Source organism: Suricata suricatta, chromosome 8 (genome assembly GCF_006229205.1).
Source record: "Suricata suricatta isolate VVHF042 chromosome 8, meerkat_22Aug2017_6uvM2_HiC, whole genome shotgun sequence".
Classification (NCBI taxonomy): Eukaryota; Metazoa; Chordata; class Mammalia; order Carnivora; family Herpestidae; genus Suricata; species Suricata suricatta.
Window position 1 is genome coordinate 98755560 of NC_043707.1, and position 19304 is coordinate 98774863.

Here is a 19304-nt window from a genome sequence, read left to right on the forward strand (position 1 = left end):
CATCGAAGACCCCGTTGATTGTCCACGTGCTACTAAAAATCCTGCTTACAAGCCACGAAACGGGACCGTAATCCAGTATAGGATGCACTCCAGTTCCAGATGCAGGGGAGAAGCGGGGGAGAACTGAGCTGTAAGCAGTGAAGTACATTATTAGGAGACACTGCAGTTTAGAGACATGGAGAAATTTGCCCAAGGCCACCCTTGAATGGAAGGGACAGAGACAGGATTTGAGCCAAGTGACCGGCCCCAGAGCCCATGCTCTCCAGCAGAGCTCATTTGCAGGGACTGTAAGGAAGTGGCGGCAGCAGGAGGGCAGGAAATGGAGTAGGGCTGGGGGGAAAAGCCAGACTGAATGGTGAAAGTCTCCGGGTACTGGTGCGTGTGGGCTTGCCCCATAGGCCTGTGCTTGCACACTGGTAGCCAGGTTCTGCCTGTGTGCCTGTTGCATTTGACCCACAGCTGTTTTGTTTTGTCATCCCTGGGTTCTGGCCTTTCTTAAGAAACCAGGTTATGGGGCCCACCGGCTCCATTCCCTTCGTGCCCCAGTCACTGGAGCAGTTGGCAGCTGGCCCCGCTTTGAGGAGGCACGTGCTATCCAGTGCCCCTCCGTCCTCACCTCTCCTTATTGCCATTCCTAGCCCACTTGGCTCGTTTCTGTTGTCCTGGTCTGTGTAGACATTGCACTTTGCAACCCCTGCTGTCACTGTGGGGCGTCGCGGGAAGGCTTTAACAGGAGAGTGATGTGACCTGACATAGGTCTTAGAAAGGTTCCCCTGGCACCCGTTTGGAAGGGCTGACTGAAGAAGGAGGCGAGGATGGAATTGGAATTCCGCCCGGGCGTGGGTGGCAGTAGCCTGAGTGTGAAATGACAAGATCCGTACTGCAGAGAGACGGGGTCGAGGGGAAGGAGCAGGTCTGGACGTGTCGGGGAGAGGGAATCGGTAGACTTTGGTGACTGGTTGTGAGCCGGTGGGAGCCTAGCCCAGCACCTGCCAAACAGAGGGAGAGTCTGGCTTCCCAGTAGGTCCCTAAGTCTTCACATAGGCCTTGGCACAAGGTGGGCATTGAGTAAACATTTCTGAATACGGAAAGACACTGTGGATGCCGTTTATAAAAAGCCTGTCTGTCGGTTCCTTTACCTCCTTTTTAGTCCCTGCACTGTTACAAAATACAGATTATCGCCTCTCGGGAGTAGGACAGTGTACTGTTGGTCTGCTCAGGAGCAAACCACTCAGCTCACTGCCCTGTGCATCATTCGGTGCGGGGCACAGGGAGGAGAGCCACGTGCAGGCACAGACCCAGCCCTGTGTGGCTCGGCCTCACCCCCACGCAGCGTGGAGAGCCTGTAGTGTAGCAAAGCTTCCATGTGGTTTTGGTAAGCAGTTCTGAACCTAAACCTCTCGTCCCTGGGATCGTGCAGTACACATCCTTGGAGCCCACCGGGCTACTGTAGGCAGCTGTGGGTGCGGTTGGTAAGAACACACAGAAAGGAAGTGAATGGATCTGAAACTATTACTGAAGTTTTTCAGCTTCCGTTTACAATTTAAGGGATGCCTGGCTGACTCATTTAGGAGAGCATATGACTCGATCTTGAGGTTTCATGAGTTAGAGCCCCATGTTGGGGAGTAGATTATACTAAACTAAAAATAAATAAAATGACACTGTTGAGATACATGTCGTGACACGGTGTTTGTATTGGGTTTTGTTAAGTTAGGAACTAAATTAACCTCTTGAACAGAATTCTTTTTAAAAGGCATTCGTGCGTGCCATTGCACAAGTCCCTTCTTCCCTTTACCAGCCTTTGTCTTCTTCCGGTCACAGGTCATGGAAGATCCCATACAGGTGGAGCGAGTCAAATTTGTGTTTGAGACGGAAAATGGATTACTAGGTAAGTAGCCTGGCCTTCCTGAGAAATGGCTGCAGCAGACACACAGGGAGGCTGTTGTTGCGGCCCGCCCCCTCCCCGACAGGTGCCCTTCCCCGCATGGGCAGCCGGGCTCCGTGAGAGGCCTGGTGGGGCCGGGGCCCCCTGTTCGGGTCAGCAGATGTGAGGCCAGAGCATCTTATCACCCCAGGCTGTCTCCCTCATTAGTCAGCAAGGTGCAGCTTCGGGGCCTGGTCCCGGTTCAGATCAGAGTCAGGGATGCTGTGACTTTTCTCTTTCATTCTGCTCCACAGCCATTCAGGAGGGAAAAACTAAAACCTCCGGCTCAGGGTATGGTCTTGCTCATGAAACAGGAGTGTTGTTTTCGTTTTTACCTGTGGTATGAATGCACCCAGATTTCTTGTATTTGCTCATAAGAGTTCTTTCATAGGCTCCAGTGACTTTAGTGAGCTGTTTCTTAGAAAAAGTGTGGTTAAAAATTGTCCTCTTCAGCACCCACCACCGACCTGTATTTCCAGTGACTCTGAGTCATCTTAGATTTTGCTCTGTAGCAAGAAATTTAAGACCTTTTATTGCAGAAGATAAATGTAAGCTAAAAAGTTGTGTAGCTGTGACCTTCAAGGCCACTGAGCGGCACCCGGGCTCTCTGGAACTTGCAGACCATACACTTCTCAAGAGGAGGGACCGAGTACTACTTACTTTTGCATCCCCAAAGTGCAGAGCAGGAAGTATGTGTGGAACCCAACTAATATAGATTTCCATTTATCAAACAGAAGGTGTTCAAACTGCTCTTCTGTCAGGAGCGTGCCGGGTAGAAAAGCTTGGAGGTCTGTGGGTGAATCATCAAAATACGTTTTCGTTCCTTTTGGCTCTCCAAAAAGTCACCCCTCCACCACCACATAGGTTTCTTGAATACTCTTTAAAGTAGTGTCACTGCCCATTTGTGCATAAGGAGTCCTGTTGAGTCTGCACCCCCATGCTGACGGTCCATCCCCCGTCCGCTGATCATACCAGCTGGGTGTCAATGTTCAGAATAGAGAGCGCTGGCGTGGGGACTCAGTGCCCTGCTTCCGTGTCACAGTTTCCTGTTCTCTCCCCTCAGCTCTGATGCACCACAGTAATCACGTGGACAGCAGCCGCTGCTACCAGTGTGTCAAATTTCTTGTAACTCTTGCTCAAAAGTAAGTATTGGCTCAAAATGCAGGGAGGGGACGGAGTTTCAGTCACAAGTCGTAGGTGGCCAGGAGAAATACCTCCCCCACTTTAGTTCCAAGAGAGCCTGACTCAGCATGCCTGCTGGGATGGTTCAGAAACCGACTCATATGATCTCGGGGAGAGCTGAGGGAATGCCGCCGCAAGAGCAGCAGATCGTGTGGGATCCAAGAAAAAAGTCTGAACCAGCAGGCCTTGTGCAGGGAAGGCAGGAATCAGGGCAGATTCGGGGACCTTAACAAGAGTTCCTGCACTTTGACTTGAGCGAGGTCTCATGATGTGACGTCACTGCCATCTCTGTCAGGTTCTAGATCCTCACCTTCAAAACAGTCTCTCAAGAGACAGAATCGTGTTACAGCTGCTCACGCTCGGAACCCAGGCACTGTGTTGAGTACTTTGCCTTACTCTCATTTAATCTTTGCAGCAACTCCTCGAGGTTAGATACCGCTAGCCCCGTGTCGTGGGTGATTTAAGTGGCGTGCCTGCACCCAGAGCTAGGGCTTGAGCCAGGCCAATGAGCTTCACGGCAAAAGTCTTTTCGCTTTTTGTTTAATTATGTAAAATACACACAGCATAAAATGTGTCACTTTGACCATCATTAGATATACAAATCCGTGGCATTAAGTGGGTTCATACTATTGTGTAGTCATTGCTACTGCCCATCTCCAGAGGCTTATGATCTTCCCAGACTGAAACTCCATACCAACTAAACAGTAACCCCATTCTCCCTTTCCCTTTTCCCCCAGCAACCCCCATTCTCTTCTCTCTCTCTGTGAATCTGACCACTCTAGGTGCCTTATGGAGGTGGAATCCTACAGTGTTGGTCCTGTTGTGACTGGCTGATGGCACCTAGTGTATGTGCTAAGGTCCGTCCCTGCTGTAGCCTGTGCTGGAATCCCCTTCCTTTTTTAAGGCCATCGTGTGGCTCTGCCACATTTTGTCAACTTAGCAGTCGATAGACACTCAGAAAACCAAGGCTGTCAGTGGTAGAAGGAACTGAGTGCTTTGCCGCTTGGGGTCCCCTGTGTGGGACGTGGGTGGACGAAAAGCCAGGATGACTGCATGACAGCCCAGGGTTCCTGAGCTGCCACTGGGCCTTTGTTTATTTTGCTCCAGATTTTTACCGATTCTTCCACATAGGTATCACCATCCTTAGATCTGTACCTGAATGAGAATAAGAAATCTCTTATCCTTAATCTGCTACATTTGAGTGTCCTACACAGATTACATGAGAGCTCTGATGAAATAATGGGTGAAGGTGCATTTTCCCGATGACATAGCATTGTAGACATGGTCCCGCCACCATTGTGGGTTCATTAATTAGGCTTCATATTGGCAGCATAACATAATAAGTACTTGCCTAAGAGGCATTTCTGGATAGTATTGGGGCCCCGTGGCAAGTCTGATGCCAGCAGGTACCTAGTCCAGGTAGCCATGTCTTCATCCGTGCTCCTGCATCCCTCATAGAGCCTCCATTCTACACCCACAGGATCGCCATCAGGACTGCCTTTGAACATGAAGGGCAGCTTTCTAAGTGGACAAATAAAACTGCAGAGCGTTTGTTTTTCTAGAATCTCATTCACATCACAAAAGTGTAAAGACCAGGTTGATTCTTTGAAGAATCATTTCTATACTTACATGTACAGAGTGTTGTGGGATTTTTTTGTTTTATTTTGTAGTTTCCATCTTTGAATTTATAGAACAGAGTGGATGAACTAGTAGATCAGACACCTTTCACTACATATTTACCTTCTTTTGCCTTTTGAAGTTTAAACACATGAATGTATCCGAACCAAAAGCAAGTAAAAACCTTAATAGAAAGACAACCAAACTTTTGTGAAAGTAGCGTTTGTGTATCGGAATCAAAGGGAATCAATGAGACGAGTATGTTTGCGCAGGAAGCCGTTGGCTGATAGCGTCCCCCCATCCCCAGGTGCCCTGCCGCGAAGGAGTACTTCAAGGAGAATTCCCACCACTGGAGCTGGGCTGTGCAGTGGCTCCAGAAGAAGGTAAGGGCACTCGGAACTCTTCTGGCCATCACACAAGAGTCAGCAGCAGCGCATCTTACCAGGAAAGACCTCCTTCTGGGGAGACTGGCCTCAGAGTTATGGCCAGACCACACGTTTTTCAGTACGACCGATCATAACACATGAAGTGTGTGTCTTACTTACTATGGCATCTTATCTGTAGGGGGAGGAGGGAAGGGACGATCATGTAAGATGTAGATCTCCCTGCGCTCTTGCGAGTGGACGTGAAACCCTCTGAGAAAGCATCCCCTGGTGTGTTAGATCCGGGTAGGACTGTGTGCTGTGCGAATGCTTTTTGTATTCAGATGTCTAATGGGAGACGTTGTGGACCCTCTCGGGCTTATCTGTCCCTCATGGCATCTTTGACTTTCCGTCTCAGATGTCAGAACATTATTGGACACCACAGAGTAACGTCTCTAATGAAACATCGACCGGAAAAACCTTCCAGCGAACGATTTCAGCTCAGGTGAGGTTTTGTGTGGCCTGAAACCCCACAGGTCGGATTTTCAGTGTCTCTCAGATGCCACAGCCCCAGAGACGGGAGGCCCGGGTGGTGAGTGAGGAAGGACAGAAGTGAGTTTCTGTGAAGAGACAGCTTGTGCACTGGCGGGTTCGGTGCCAGAGGAGAAGTGGTACGGGCCGCAGGGGTGGGGGCCTTCTGTGGTGGCGCTGCACACCCTGACCCTGCTCCCGTGCTGACACCTGTCACAGGACACGCTAGCCTATGCCACGGCCCTGCTGAACGAGAAGGAGCAGTCTGGGAGCAGCAACGGCTCGGAGAGCAGCCCCGCAAACGAGAACGGGGAGCGGCATTTACAGCAGGTACGGCTGCGGCCCACGGCCCGCGGGAAAGGGCGGCCCCGCTCTGAAGCTTTCCAGAAAGAATTTCCGCAATCAAGATGAAAGGAGCCCCCCTCCCCCTTGCTGATCCCAAGGCAGAACAGCGCTCCAGGGGACAGGACTGCAGCCAGGGTGACCTCCAGGGTGGCCCTCGTCCAGCCGGGCTGCAGCCCCCTTCGTCCCGGCCAGCTCAGCGCACTCTGCCGGCTTGCCACAAGTCCCCCTGCCGCCTGTCACTTTCACCAGCCTCCCCAGAAACACAGACCCTTGAAAGGAAGGGCCGTTGAAACACCTACTTGTCAGGGGAGTCAAAGAGTAATTTTAAGCTTATTAAAAAGAAAAAACAAGAACACTTTCAATACAGGTCACTATGGCAGAAAAAGGAAAACATTTCTGGCGTGCTCCCCGATGAAGCCGGTGGGAATGTGATGAGGGGTGTCTCGGCTTCCTGCAGCCTGTATGACCCTGTACCGGGGCGGTCCCCTTCCTGTTTCCACGGCAGCACTGGGCACAGAGGCCTCATTGAACAAACCTTGTTGGTGTCGTGCCTGCCATGTGTTACTCATTCAGTCTTCATGACAACCTGGTGAGGCCCCTGTTCCCTGACTTCACAGAAGGGACGCGGAGACTCAGCATGGTGACAGGGTGTGACCCAGCAGTTGAGCTTGTCACCTGCTTGGGTTGCGAAGGCTGTAGGAGTGGCGCTCCCGTAGCTGCAGGCTGCAGGCTTATAGGCCCTGGGAGCAGGGGACCCGCATGTGCCCCACAGCCACTGCCACCTGGACCCTCTCCCTCTCTGCACGTCCCTTCTGGCAGTGTTCCGACACACTCTGTTCTCGCCTCTTCTTTAAAGACAGCCCTCTCCTTCCCTCTCCTCCTCTTCCCACTGTCCCCGTCATCACAGCCAGACTTCTCCAAGAACCATCAGGACTTAGAGTTTCTTCCTTCTCGCTCCTCCTGGGACCTCTTCCAGGCTGACCCCTGGGCTGGCTCAGTGGGCGGAGTGACAGGTGGCCTCCCCTTGTCAGGCCTGGTTGCAGTGCAGCACTCCGCAGCATGGAGCCTCACTGGCCGCCCTGCCCCAAGGCTCCCAGGGCGCCTCGCCCTCCTGACTTCCTTCTAACCTCACTGCCTGTCCTCCCTCCATCTCCGCAGCTGGGTTTCTCGTGGGTGCCAGACGAGGCCATCCAACTCCTTCCCTCAAAGGCCCTTCACAGCCGACATGCCTGACTCTTGCGCCCAGAGCAGTCCTCCTTGGTGTCCTCACAGATAGCGCCCTGTGTCCCCGGTGTCTTACTGGACATTCTCACACACTGCAGTGCACCCACCTGCCTCTTGCACCTCTCCCATGCATCTGCTGCATCCTCAAGGACCGGAGTGTCCTCAGTCTCTGAAAATGTCCCTTCCTCGCTCTCACTTCCCTCGATGGCTCTCCGTCGCTGTTAGGATAAAAGCCAGAATCCTCAGCACAGTCCTGCTTGATTTGGCCCCTGCCTACCTCTCTCTCCTCCTTTTCTGAGTTCTGGAGGCCGGTGGCCTTCTTGGAGTTGATCAGATCCCCTTTTCCTTCTTCCTGGGGCCTCCCCCACTCACTTTGCAGAGACTCCCGGCCCGTTCCCCACCCCGCCCCACCCCCACCAGTCCCAGCACACAGCAGACATTCAAAACTTGGTTCTCATGTAGGCCAAGGGCCGCACAGCTGGTGACAGAAGCAGAAGTCAGGAGTAAACCGGAACCTTCTTGCCGTTCGACAGGAAGTGCGTCACAGGGTCACGCCTAGAGTGGATCACGTGGCTTCCCCAAGCTTGGCCTCCTGTGTTGTGCAGGAACACAGTGACCCGAGGCCAGCGCTGGGTGGGCTCAGTGACCACATGAGGGCATAGAGATGGGAGTTTTGCACAATCGGTAGCTGTCAGGCACAAGATGTTGCAGTTTGGTTTTTATTACCCCTCGATAAACATTTAAGTTGTTAAATGCAGACCCGTTTAAACTACGGGACACAAATAAGTCCGTCAGTATCGAGAAACTTTTCTCTAACTTTACCGTGCATGAGTTTAACTTCATTCTCTTTTTCAAAGGGGTCAGAGTCACCCATGATGATTGGCGAGTTGAGAAGTGACCTCGATGACGTCGACCCCTAGAGGAACACCGGGCCCAGCGCGGTGACGAGTCTCAGCTCCAGTGCGGGGTGCTCCGTGCCAGTCCAAAATCGCATTCTCACCCTTGAGCCCTTTAGACGAGCCCGAAGCTCGGACTAGGAGAGCCTGCGTGGTCCCAGAGAAGCGTGTTTTTAAAGAAGGCACTCTTGGGCCCTAGAGAAGGTTCGGGAGCTGTTTGGCAGTGGGAGGAGTCCTTCCTCTGGATCAGCTGTCCCGGGGCGCAGTCCAAACGTGGATTCACAGTTCTGTGGAAATTCTAGGAAATAAAGCCAGTGGCAGACTTTTTTGTTCCACAAACGAGTGAGTGAGGGTCAAGCCGTTGCGTTCTCTTTCATGCTACAAGACAAGTCTCTTGGGATTTTATACTTAAAAATAAATAAATAAAAAGCTGGCTTTAGATATGCGGGGGCAAATTTTTAATCTTGCAGTAACATTGATAGGAATATCTGATTTAAAATGATGTAAAGATAGGTGATAAAATTCTTTCCGTTGTAAAATAGTAGTTGAAGAACTCCGTTTACACAGACCTTTGTATTTAATATGTCTCCCTGTTTGTATAAAGTCTCAGACGGGTCAGGATCAAAGCCCTGGGCAGGAAGCTGGACTGTGATGAAATCTTACCAGGATCAAAAATTGGGAAATTTATTATGCTCTTTAAGGTATTTCTCTCATACAATTGAGGTTAAAAAGAGCAATATTAAAAAAAAAATAAGGTTCTTCAGAAGTACAGGGTGCATTTTTTGATATCAATCATGAAACAGTTTGTGGAATATTCCCCCAAATTTTGAAAACCGCAAAATAAAAAGCACTTTAAATTATAATCTTACTGAGTTTGACTTCATAAAATCATCTTTCTACTGCTTGGAGACATATTGAATAAACTGTAGTCTTAAATCATGTGATCCGCAATCATTTGCTTTTGCTTAAAACAGAATTACTGAAACCCTTTGGCACTGGTTATGTGTGAAGTGAAATATCTGAGCTGAGAAAATACCGCTCTGTGAGTTGTAGTGATTCTAACGCGGAGAAGGAATTCGAGGCTTTGTTTCTCTGCGAGATGACTAGCGAACACTGAAAAGAGAGAGACGAGATTCCCTTTCCTAGAAATAACCACAAAGTAATTGAACAACTGTCCATTGCATCGGTATTTCCCAAATGCAGATCCCAGAGGGGATAAGGGGGTCTGCCAACATCCTTCATAAAATCTGTGTGTTCTAGATTTTGAGTCACATTTTAACCTTCAGCGACATGCTCTGCCTTGTTTTCAGTTCCCCGCACACAGAACTAGGGAAGCTTCGGAAGTGCCAGGTGGCCCCTGCAGTTAGATTTGCCAAGTTCAAGAGGCGTGGCCAGCCCCAAAGTGCCTTTTTGGTGGCTTTCGCGTCACATGGGCACGCACAGGACGACTCTCCGCTGCTGTGCACCTCGGGGCCGGCCCGTTGCTGCTCAATGCCAGGGGCCAGTGTCTACAGCCTGCCCACAGTCGGGGCCCATGTCTGCAGTCCGCCGCAGGCTCCTGGTGGCCGTGGCCAGAGGCAGAACTGTGCCCTCAGAGAATGGGCCAGAAGCACTTGGCAAATTTTCTGTGGCTCTGCTGTCCTTGGGAATTCAGACGTGATGTTTTAAAATCGATGCTGGGGTCACGCGTGCTCCCCTGCCTTCCCGACCCTCCCTCAGCCTTCTGCCCACCCCCACCCTCACACAGCGACTGTGTAGGACATGACCTTGAAATGCCGGTGATGATGTGTGTTGGGAGATCATCGCTGGCCACTGCACTCTCAGGAGCCCAAATGCAGGAGTGAAATTGCCACTTCTTAGTCCCTTATTTCCTATGGAAACAACGCCCCCCACCACCGCCCAGGACCTGCTGTCCTCACCGGAAGGCTTCATCAGGGTCGCCCGTCACTCTTGTGGGTCACACGCACCGGCTCAGTTTGTCTGCGTCGTTGCTGCAGCGAGCATCACTTCCTCTTTGCCGGGAAGGAACCACTTGATTTCCAACAGCTGCAGTCTGGAAACCTGCTGATGACTTTTTTTTTTTTAACATACAACAAAGTGACAATTAAGACAGGCTTACCTTGGAAGAGTTGTCATTTTTACTGCCAATTTTTTGGACGAAGATGTTTTTATAAATCTTTCACAATGGTCTGCACACCGAATAGGAATGGCACAACTGCCTCGATGCTGTGCGTTCTCAAGAAGCTCCTTTGGGGGGGGAGGGCCCCCCCCAGAGACGCCCCAAGGGACAGCCGCAAGCAGCCACGACTCTCTGAGAGCACTCAGTGGTCACTGGCACCTAGGAGAAACTGTAGGACCCAGAGCTTCGCGTCCTCGGACTCCCCACCGTCCTGCCCCACCCTCCCTGCTGACACTGAGGTGTGTGCGGTTACCTTCTGAGCTTGGAACAAGCAGACTGGAATTTTCCTCTGCTACCTCTTGTGTACAAAATCTTGTTTATAAAATTTCAAAAGGAAGTAGATAAACTTAGGGAAGAATCTGAATCCTAAACCTGGTTCAAGAGTGGCAGAGTTCTTAGCTTCTAAGGGTACAAAATAAATTTTTCAAAAATGTAGAGTTGGAGTCTCGCCGATCTTTTTCTGCACGGTGTGGGGAGGGGTGGCCCTGGGCCTGGGGCCTGGGGCTGCACTGGGGACTTTGCGCTGATGGGGTAAAGAAGGCCCCCCTTTAATGATGAGGGGCGTTGGGTCTTCTGAGCCTTTGGTCGTTCTTTCCTCCGATGTCCTGATCATTTGAGGATTCGTTTGCCAAACCCAGGCTGATGGCCTACAGACGTCTCCCCTGTAGCTTTTAGGTCCCTCAAGCGGTCCCACATACATCAATCACATCCCCTGGTCAAGGTGGGCTCCTTGCCAGACCCCGAGGATCTCCACCCCACTCATGTCCTGCGTGTGTGCACACAGCTCCCCTCCTCTGAGATGTTTGCTGCTCCACCCTTGCCCTTCTGTGGGTGCACACCTGTTCCTTCCCACACTCCAATCGCCTGCCAACATAGGCAAGACCCGAGGCGCTCCCTTCTTGGCCCTGGAGCAGCCACAGCGTGGAGCTCTACGGAACCGCCCCCTGACCCCGCCCCTTCAGGCGAAGGCTGGAGGTCCGCTCTGCGTGGCAGGGCAGGGTGCCGGTGGGCAGAGACCCCATTGTTCCTTCCCCACGTGCAGGCTCTTAGCATCCGGCAGTCTCCAACACTTCCCATGATGCGAAATGGTCGGAAAATACGGTCTGGGAGGATTTTCGCTTGGCAGGCAGATTCCCCTGTCTCTGATCCGGGCAGCATAGAGGCCGGCCTCGCTTAACACAGCTGCACCCACCAACCTCACAGAGGCTGGGAGGCCCCATCCTGAGGAGATCATTATACTTGACAAACTAGGAAGTTCTGAGACGGTCCATATTTCCAGTCGTGAAGAGTTCATGGAACGGGCTCATTACGGAAGCACCAGGCATTCCTCTTATTCGATAAACACACTCTGTGCCAGGCCCAGTGCCTGGAACTGCGGAAAAGAATGAGACAGGGAATCAGCACGTGGCAGTGGACGTGGAGGAGAGAGCATCAGGAATGCCACAGGGGCGCCCGTTACCAAAGGAGCGGGGGCGACTGCCTAGGGGACTCGGAGAAGACAGATTTTATCCTAAGACAGGCAACGTGCTTATGACCAACTAGACCATTCCACAAATTTCTCAGGTGCCCAGTATAAAGGCATCACCTGGATAGTCAAACTCAGACAAGAGTCGTGACGAAGCGGTTTGCTCTTTTTAATGTGTTTTTGTTTTTTGTTTTTTGGTTTTTTTTTTTGAGAGAGACAGCTTGAGCAAGGGAGGGTCAGAGAGAGGGGGAGACACAGAATCTGAAGACAGGCTCCAGGCTCTGAGAGCCTGACGCGGGGCTCGAACCCAGGAACCGTGAGATCGTGACCTGAGCCGAAGTAGGATGCTTAACCGACTGAGCCACGCAGGTGCCCCTAAAACTTTTTATTTTAAAAGTCACCATATAATAAAAATGCTATAAACCCCAGAATAAATATCTTCCAAGTTGTAAAAGGGAAATAGAGGTCGAGAAAAGCTTGCTGTAAAAAGGCAGTAGACAGAGCTGCTTACAAACAGACCAAGGAGACAAATCTTGCTTGTTTGGGTTGGGGTGGGGAGCTGACCTCCCCCTGAAGTCCCTCTCCCACGGGCACGCGCACACACCCACACAGTGAACCTGCTGACACCATTCTCCCAGCACCCTGTCCTGGCTCAGGACTGTGTGCCCCCGGGATCCCCACAAGGTTACTATAAAGATGGGGTGCCCAAACTGTTCAGTAAAAAGAGGCCTGACTTTACAGCCAGATCTGGTTTATGTCCAGGCCCCGCCTCACTTCCCGACCGTGCACGCGTCCAGGCACCCGCCTCTGGTTCCCAGTTTCTTTCTCCCCCAAGTGTGGATGGCCATGTGTCCCACGCCAGGTATGAGGGAGGGCTGGGTGAGGTGGGGTGGGCCCTCACCCCCAGCCGCCTCTGCAAACTGCGAAGTCAGCACTCGGGGGTGCCTCCTGCCGGCACACAGCCCCCACCCCACACGGGCAGGAAGAGGGCAGCTGGGAGAAGCGAAGGCCTTGCTGCCCCTCAAACACCTGGACAGTCTCTCTGGCACTGTTGCCGGTGGCTCGGGGCAGGTACAAGACCTGGGGCTATTGTCAACAGGAGCTGTCTCCCAGGGTAGCCTGAATGATGGGACTGAGGGACCCCATGAGATCACCAAACTGGTGGAGATCCCTCTCCGGAAGGAGCGAGGACCTGAAACAAGGTATCCTGTCAGCTGACCCATGGGCTCATTCTGGCCTCAATGTCCCCATCTATCCAATGGGCAGAACAGACCCTGCCTTTGTCCTGGGGCTGTTCTGAAACCCTGTGAAAATTCGGGTAGAGAAGTTCCTTGACATCAGGAAAGAGTGTCCAGACCTGGGGAAGCGTCACCCTGTCAGTGCCTACCCCACCTGCACCCCCACAGTTGTGGGAAGCTGAGCCTCTGTTCATCAAGGAGCCTAAGGGCGTCTTCAAAGCGGGGGGGGCAGGGGTGAAGCTGTCTCCCTGTTTAAAGCTCACTGCCCCCTCCAGCCCTCAGGTGCCCTGCGCACCTGTGGGAGGATGATTACCGCCTTCATGGAGCCCTCGGGCTCATTCTGCCCACCTGTGTTGGCGCCTGGGGTGGGGCGGCAGGCAGGAAGTGGAGCACAGCATAAATAGTGGCATGTCTGGCACCTGCACTCTGCTCACGCAGCCTTCCCTTTAGCACAGGGCAATCCAGGCTGGGAAAGCCCATGTCCCCCCGTGAGGAAGATACAGGTGTCCCGGGGGGGCCCAGGCTGAGGAGGAAGAAGAGGGAAAGAGGAACCATCTCAAGGCTCTGCCAAGGCTGGGACCACAGCTCCAGGCCCGGACCCCTTCCCTATGCACAGGCCTGGGCGGGGAGGTCACTGGGACCCCTGGGGTGCCTGCCCCACCCCCAAGGACGGGCCTCAGCCCCCAGGGCCTCCTCACTGGCCCCACTTCCTGCACCAACTCCTGGCTCCTCACCACATGGGTGTGTCCATCTTGTAGGTGCCCGGGGTGGGGGAGGGCGCCAGTCAGCACCTCGAAAGCCACGGTGGCCTGCTAGGGCCCAGGGACAAAAGCAAACACCAGGGACCAGTCCTGCAGAGCACAGGTCTCCCACGCCAACACCAAGAACCACTTGTCCCCAGTCCTACGGGTCCTCCGACCTTCCCCATCTCAGTTAGCAACGCCATCCACCCACGATCACCGCTACCCCCCCCCCGCCCCGCACAACTAGGCTCCTTCCTCAGATTCCAGTGTGCTCCACACCCTGACCCTGGACAGAGGCCCCACTCCTCCGTCTGAACAGTCATAGTGGGTGTCCACCTGTCTACAGGTGGTCTCCCTGCTCCTGTCCTGTCCCCTGCAGTCTTCCCTGCGGCCAAAAGGCACTGCGCCAACCTGGGTCAGACACCCCGTTCCCTGAGCACACCCCAACCCCCCAGCTCATTCGGGAAAAGTCCAAGCCCTTACTGTGGCCCTCAGGCCCCACCTGACCTGGTCCCAGGCCCCTCTCTGGTTCCCCTGACTCACTGGGTTCCCTCAGGGCCTCCCATCTGCTCCTGTTGCCCTCCAGGCATGATCCCTTGTGAGTGTCTTCACCCTGGCTGTTCCTGCTGCCAGAACACTGTTCCCTATGATGTCCTCAGCCTTCTGAGTGAGGCTTCTCCTAAACAATGACCCCACCCGAAATTCCCTCCCCTGCTGTGTTCTTCTCCACAGCACCTTTTAAGGACTCTACATTATGTTTTTGCTTACCGCCCTTCTCCCCCACGGAAATGGACACTGCAGGAAAGAAGAGCTAGTAGGGTTTGTGTCCCCATGCCTGGGGCAGTGCAGGCAACTCCCCCGCCCTTCCTCAGCACACGCTGAGCAGACCAGAGCCTGGCCCTGCCCTCCAGAAATGCATCTTCCAGACCTCACGCTCAGGGTCTTTTGCTTTTATAAACCTCTTCAGCATGCACCTTAAGAGCAGACTCTGCAGGGCTTCCTGTTAAGAAGCTCCCCGTGGCTTTTTAAAGGAAAGAGAGGCGACAGCTGTTGACTGGAGGCTAAAGGCCTCTTCAGGCAGGCCTCTGGCCCCAGGCTGTGTGCGAGCCTTGCCCTCTCTCTGCGCATCCTTGTTTGCCTTGCTGGCCACTCCAGCTACACCTCCACCTTCAGCACTCAGCTCCTGTGTCCCCTCCTGGGGTCACTGTGGAGCCATCTCTGTCCCCAGAATCCAGTGGGGCTCCTGGCCCTGAGCAGCCTCCCAGCAGTTTTGTCAAATGGATTAATCAAGGAATGCACTGAGTACTGCATTTCATTATGTGACAGTCATGCATATCCTCTGCGAGGGGGCAGCGCATCCGGGTAGCAAGCCTCACTAGTCGGGGAGTCTGGACAAAAGCAAACACTGGCCCAGCTGCACACAAACACATATGCACGTGCTGTCCACAGTTGCAAAAGCTACTGGCAACGTGTCCCCTCTAACCTCCACCCACATATGTAAGGACTGACATGGAAAAGCTGCACAAGGCAGGCATGCCACCCCGAGGGGCACCAGTGCCCGTCCCTCCCCCACATGCTGCTTCTTCACCTTCTCTGCAGGGCCCGGGGTGCTGTGCCCCTTGACTCAGCACTCCAGGCCTGGGCACGGCAGCAAGAAGTGGGGACGCTGGCCTCCGCATGACCACACCCTGGTTGGGCCGCCCTGGGGGTGGAGGGGGTGCCAAGGTGCTGCACCCTCACTGGGAGCAGCAGTGGGTGTGGCTGGGGCAGAGGAGAGTGGCTCAGCCCCTTGGGGGCTGGGGGACCCTCTGTCCCTCCTTGCCACCGACAGACCCCATCTCTTTAGGGTCTGAGGCCAGAGCTGGGAAATCCAGAAACAAGTTGAGGTAGAAGAGACTAGCCTGAGTGACAGAACTCCTGGGTTTTCAACTCAGCTCTGCCTCTGGCCCTGCTGTGTGACATGTGGGGAAGCCACTCAACGTATGTGAGCTTTGGTTTCTTTTTCTTTTTTAATTTTTAATGTTTATTTTATTTTTGAGAGTGAGAGAGTATGAGTAGGGGAGCGGCAGAGAGAGAGAGGGAAATCTAGAATACAAAGCAGGTTCCAGGCTCTGAGCTGTCAGCACAGAGCCCGACGCAGAGCTCGAACCCACAAGCCTTTGAGCTGTGAGATCATAACCTGAGCTTAAGTTGGATGCTTAACCGACTGAGCCACCCAGGCGCCCCCATGAACTTTGGTTTCCGAGGGAAAGTTCCATCTCCCCACACAGAGAAGGACCAGGAGACAAAGCTCCCCAGGGCCCCCACCCAGGCAGAAGTTCAGGGGTGAGTTTGAAGTGTCTCTGGGGCACTTGGAGCCTCCCCCCGTGGGCTTGGGAGTCAGACATACCCCCGGCTACAAGAACTTGAGAGTGGTACTGAGAGTGGTACTCAGCTTTGCCAAGCCTCAGTTTCTTCATCTGTAGAATGGAAAGAATGACAATACCTCCCCACAGGGGGACTTCCAGGAAGAAATAAGGGCAGAACCTGGGATGGGACAAGCACTCCCGACGGGTGAAGGTCTCCTTGACTAGAGTCCCCTGTGTCCTAGTTACGGTGGCCTGAGGGAGTCACTCAGCATGTTACAGGGCACAGCTTCCTCGGCTGGGAAATGACCCTCTTGGAGTGCGCTTCCTCCGTAGTGAGGGTCTATGGCTCCTGTGACTTTAAACCAGCACAAGCCCTTACATGCTTGTGAGCTTATGTGCCGGACCTTCCCGAAGGGGAGAGTGACTGGAACCCCACAGAGGACCCCGTGAGGAGCATGGCCGGCAGCAGGTGGGACCTGTTCCAGCCTCTCCCCAGACAAGGGCCACCTGACTGGCTCGTCTCTCCCTGCACTCCTACCCTGGCCATGTTTTCAGCCGCAGTAGCTCATCCATAGTTACCTATATCAGACAGAGAATGGCTTTGAAAGCAAAGAATGATGACAGTAATGGGAGCTAGCATTTATATTGTCCTAGCCAAGTGCTTAGCACCCATCACCTCCCTTTCATGGATGAGGAGCCCTGAGGCACAGAGAGGTCAGGTACCTTGCTGTTCACTGGCAGAGCCTCGATTAAGCCAAGGTCAGCTCCACTTTCAGATCCTGCCCCTGAAGTCCTGCCTGAGCTGCACTGCACTATCGGTGGTCTGGCTGTTTCTCACCACAGGGCCACCCATGGGGCAAGCACTACCTGATCCCTCTTTGGAGGAGGGCACACGCCCAGGGGCACGGGCTGGAGGTGGTAGAACCAGCCTTCACGCCGGGTGATTAGACTCCAGCGACACACCAGCCCAGTGGGGCAGGGGGCACCGGGAGACAGGGACACCTCCTCCCTGTGAGGATGTGGCCTTGCTGGTAGCGTGAGCACGGGGCTCCATTCCGGCCCCGGCTGGTGGCGCTGGCTTGGCTGCAGGCAGCACCTGGCAAAGGAGAGACACCCTAACCCCCAGAGGTGCTGTGGGCCAGGCAAGATACAAACAGGAATCTGGTTTTGAAAGGAATTCAAAACACAGGAAGAAGGGGCTGGAAGGGACCAATTCAGGCACCTGGTCAGGGCCCTCACATTCTCTCCAGTGCCCCTGCCAGCGGCCGGCCAGCCAGCGCCTTCTGGGGGCAAGTTCCCAGACAGGCAGACTTCTGCAGATGGCAGATCTGGGCATTAAAAAGTTCTGGACCCTGCGAGTGGCTTCCAAGTGCAGACACAGCATCACAGGCTGCTCAGAGAGAGCAAACAGTCCCAAATCCTAACGGGGCTGGAAGGTGGGCCTGCCCCCCCGGGGAGGCGCCTTCTTGCCTTACCCCAAGCCCCGTGCCATGCCAGACGCCGAGTTTGGTTGAGTCCGCTTCATCAGTGTTTCCGGGGTGTTCCTGGTCACTAGCCAGCCTCCCCACTCACCTCCGACCCGGAGGATGGTAAGACCCCCTATCCTGCCCCCCCTCCTTGTCACTGGTGACCGCGGACTCCTCACTGTCTTCTCTGCATCCATGTTTTCTGTGGGCTTTAGCCTGGTGCCCTTCTAAACTCTGATCCTACCCAGCTCTGGCCCCTGTCCCTTTATGTACCCGTGTAGTGTCCTGTGCGCACTTCCAAGGGTTTCTCGTACAAAGCTTCCATGTTTTAATCCGCGGAGACGTCATCCACGTACATTCAAGAACTCCATTGTAGGCACACGTTCAGTGTTCCAACCAATTCTATTTGCAGAATCCGTTTCCGTACCCATCCAAGGACGCAGCTGGACAGGCACCCGGCAAACGCCGGCAAGAGGACTCAGAAGGAAAGAGCAGCCCGGCCTCAGCATCTCCGTGCAGCGCACATGCCTCCCCCCACCCCGGGTTCTCTCCGGAAGGACCACCCAGGGAAGAACCAAAGGAGCCTAAGCAGTGGGTTCTGAGTCAAATGACTGGCTCTGAACCCAGGTGTGTGAGTTAGAGTCCTCTCCACCTTGTTTGCAAACACCTCGCTCTCCAAGGCTGATTGAACAAAGGCTGGGCAACCAGTGGGGTCAGAGCCTCGTCTGCGTGGTCTCTGGTGGAATATCCCAGCATCCCTGGCACAAAGTAGGAGCCCCGCTCCCGGCAGGCAGCGGATGCTCTCCTGGCTGCCCCCCCCCCACCCCGACACGTCTCCCGAAGCAGCTGTGTCCTGTGCCTTGGCCAGCTGAGAGCCCGCCCCCAGAAAAAGTGCAGGAACCAGGGGACCACAGAGACTCCTCCAGATCCTCCCCTCCATGCAGGGTGCGCTCTGGGACGACACCCATCCCTTCCCCTGCCTCCCGTTCTTCCTCTTTCAGGGGAAATGGGACCACCCTCCTCCTTTCCCTTTCCCTGTAGCATCCCCACGGCTGCCACTCTAACATGCCCTACCCCCTTCTCCCCTTGACTTGCTCTCACAGCCTGAAGCTGTGAGTCGAGTCGGAGGCTCCCACAGGGAATGAGAGAACCCACTGTCTGTGCTTTATGTCCCCTCCAGCCTCAGCCACTGCTGGCAGGAGAATAAATTAAGGCAATTTGGCACTATTGACATTTTGAACTTGCTTACTTTCTGGGGGAAGAGGGGATATTCCTTTGGTGCATATGTTCAATTCAAAAAATGTTTACTGAAAAATGTTCTTTTATTTATTTGTTTATTTCTTAGAGAGAGAGAGAGAGAGAGAGAGAGAGAGCGAGCGAGCATGAGCAGGGAAGAGGCAGAGAGAAGGGGAGAGCAATAATCCCAAGCAGGCTCTGCACTGTCAGCACAGAGCCTGATGTGGGGCTCAAATCCACACACTGTGAGATCACAATCTGAGCCAAAATCAAGAGTCCAATGCTTATCCTACCCTGCCACCAGAAGCAAGAAGGGATTTTCCCCTAGAGGCTACAGAGAGTGTGGCCCAGCCGGGACCTGACTTTGGACTTGGCCTCCAGAACTCTGAGACAATATGTTTCTGTTGTTCGAAGCCACCCTATTTGCAGTACTTTGTTATAACAGGAGGAGAAAACTAAGTACCCCCTTCAATGGGAGCTGCATCGGCCTCCTGGATGACACAGTCACAGCGAGGAAATGGCAGACGTTTGCACAGCTCCTACCATGA

The 19304-nt window shown here is 53.7% G+C and overlaps 1 protein-coding gene across 1 annotated transcript in view; it reads left to right on the forward strand.

The window, feature by feature from the left end:
- The window catches only part of USP24 (ubiquitin specific peptidase 24), a 137792-nt gene extending 127097 nt beyond the window's left edge, over positions 1-10695 (forward strand). Inside the window, exons 64-69 of the mRNA XM_029945824.1 lie at positions 1822-1888; positions 2988-3066; positions 5031-5106; positions 5504-5590; positions 5836-5946; positions 8043-10695. Of these exons, the coding sequence (XP_029801684.1) occupies positions 1822-1888; positions 2988-3066; positions 5031-5106; positions 5504-5590; positions 5836-5946; positions 8043-8105 (483 nt within the window). The 3' untranslated portion in view covers positions 8106-10695. The remainder of the gene's footprint in view (positions 1-1821; positions 1889-2987; positions 3067-5030; positions 5107-5503; positions 5591-5835; positions 5947-8042) is intronic.
- Positions 10696-19304: the final 8609 nt, after the last annotated feature.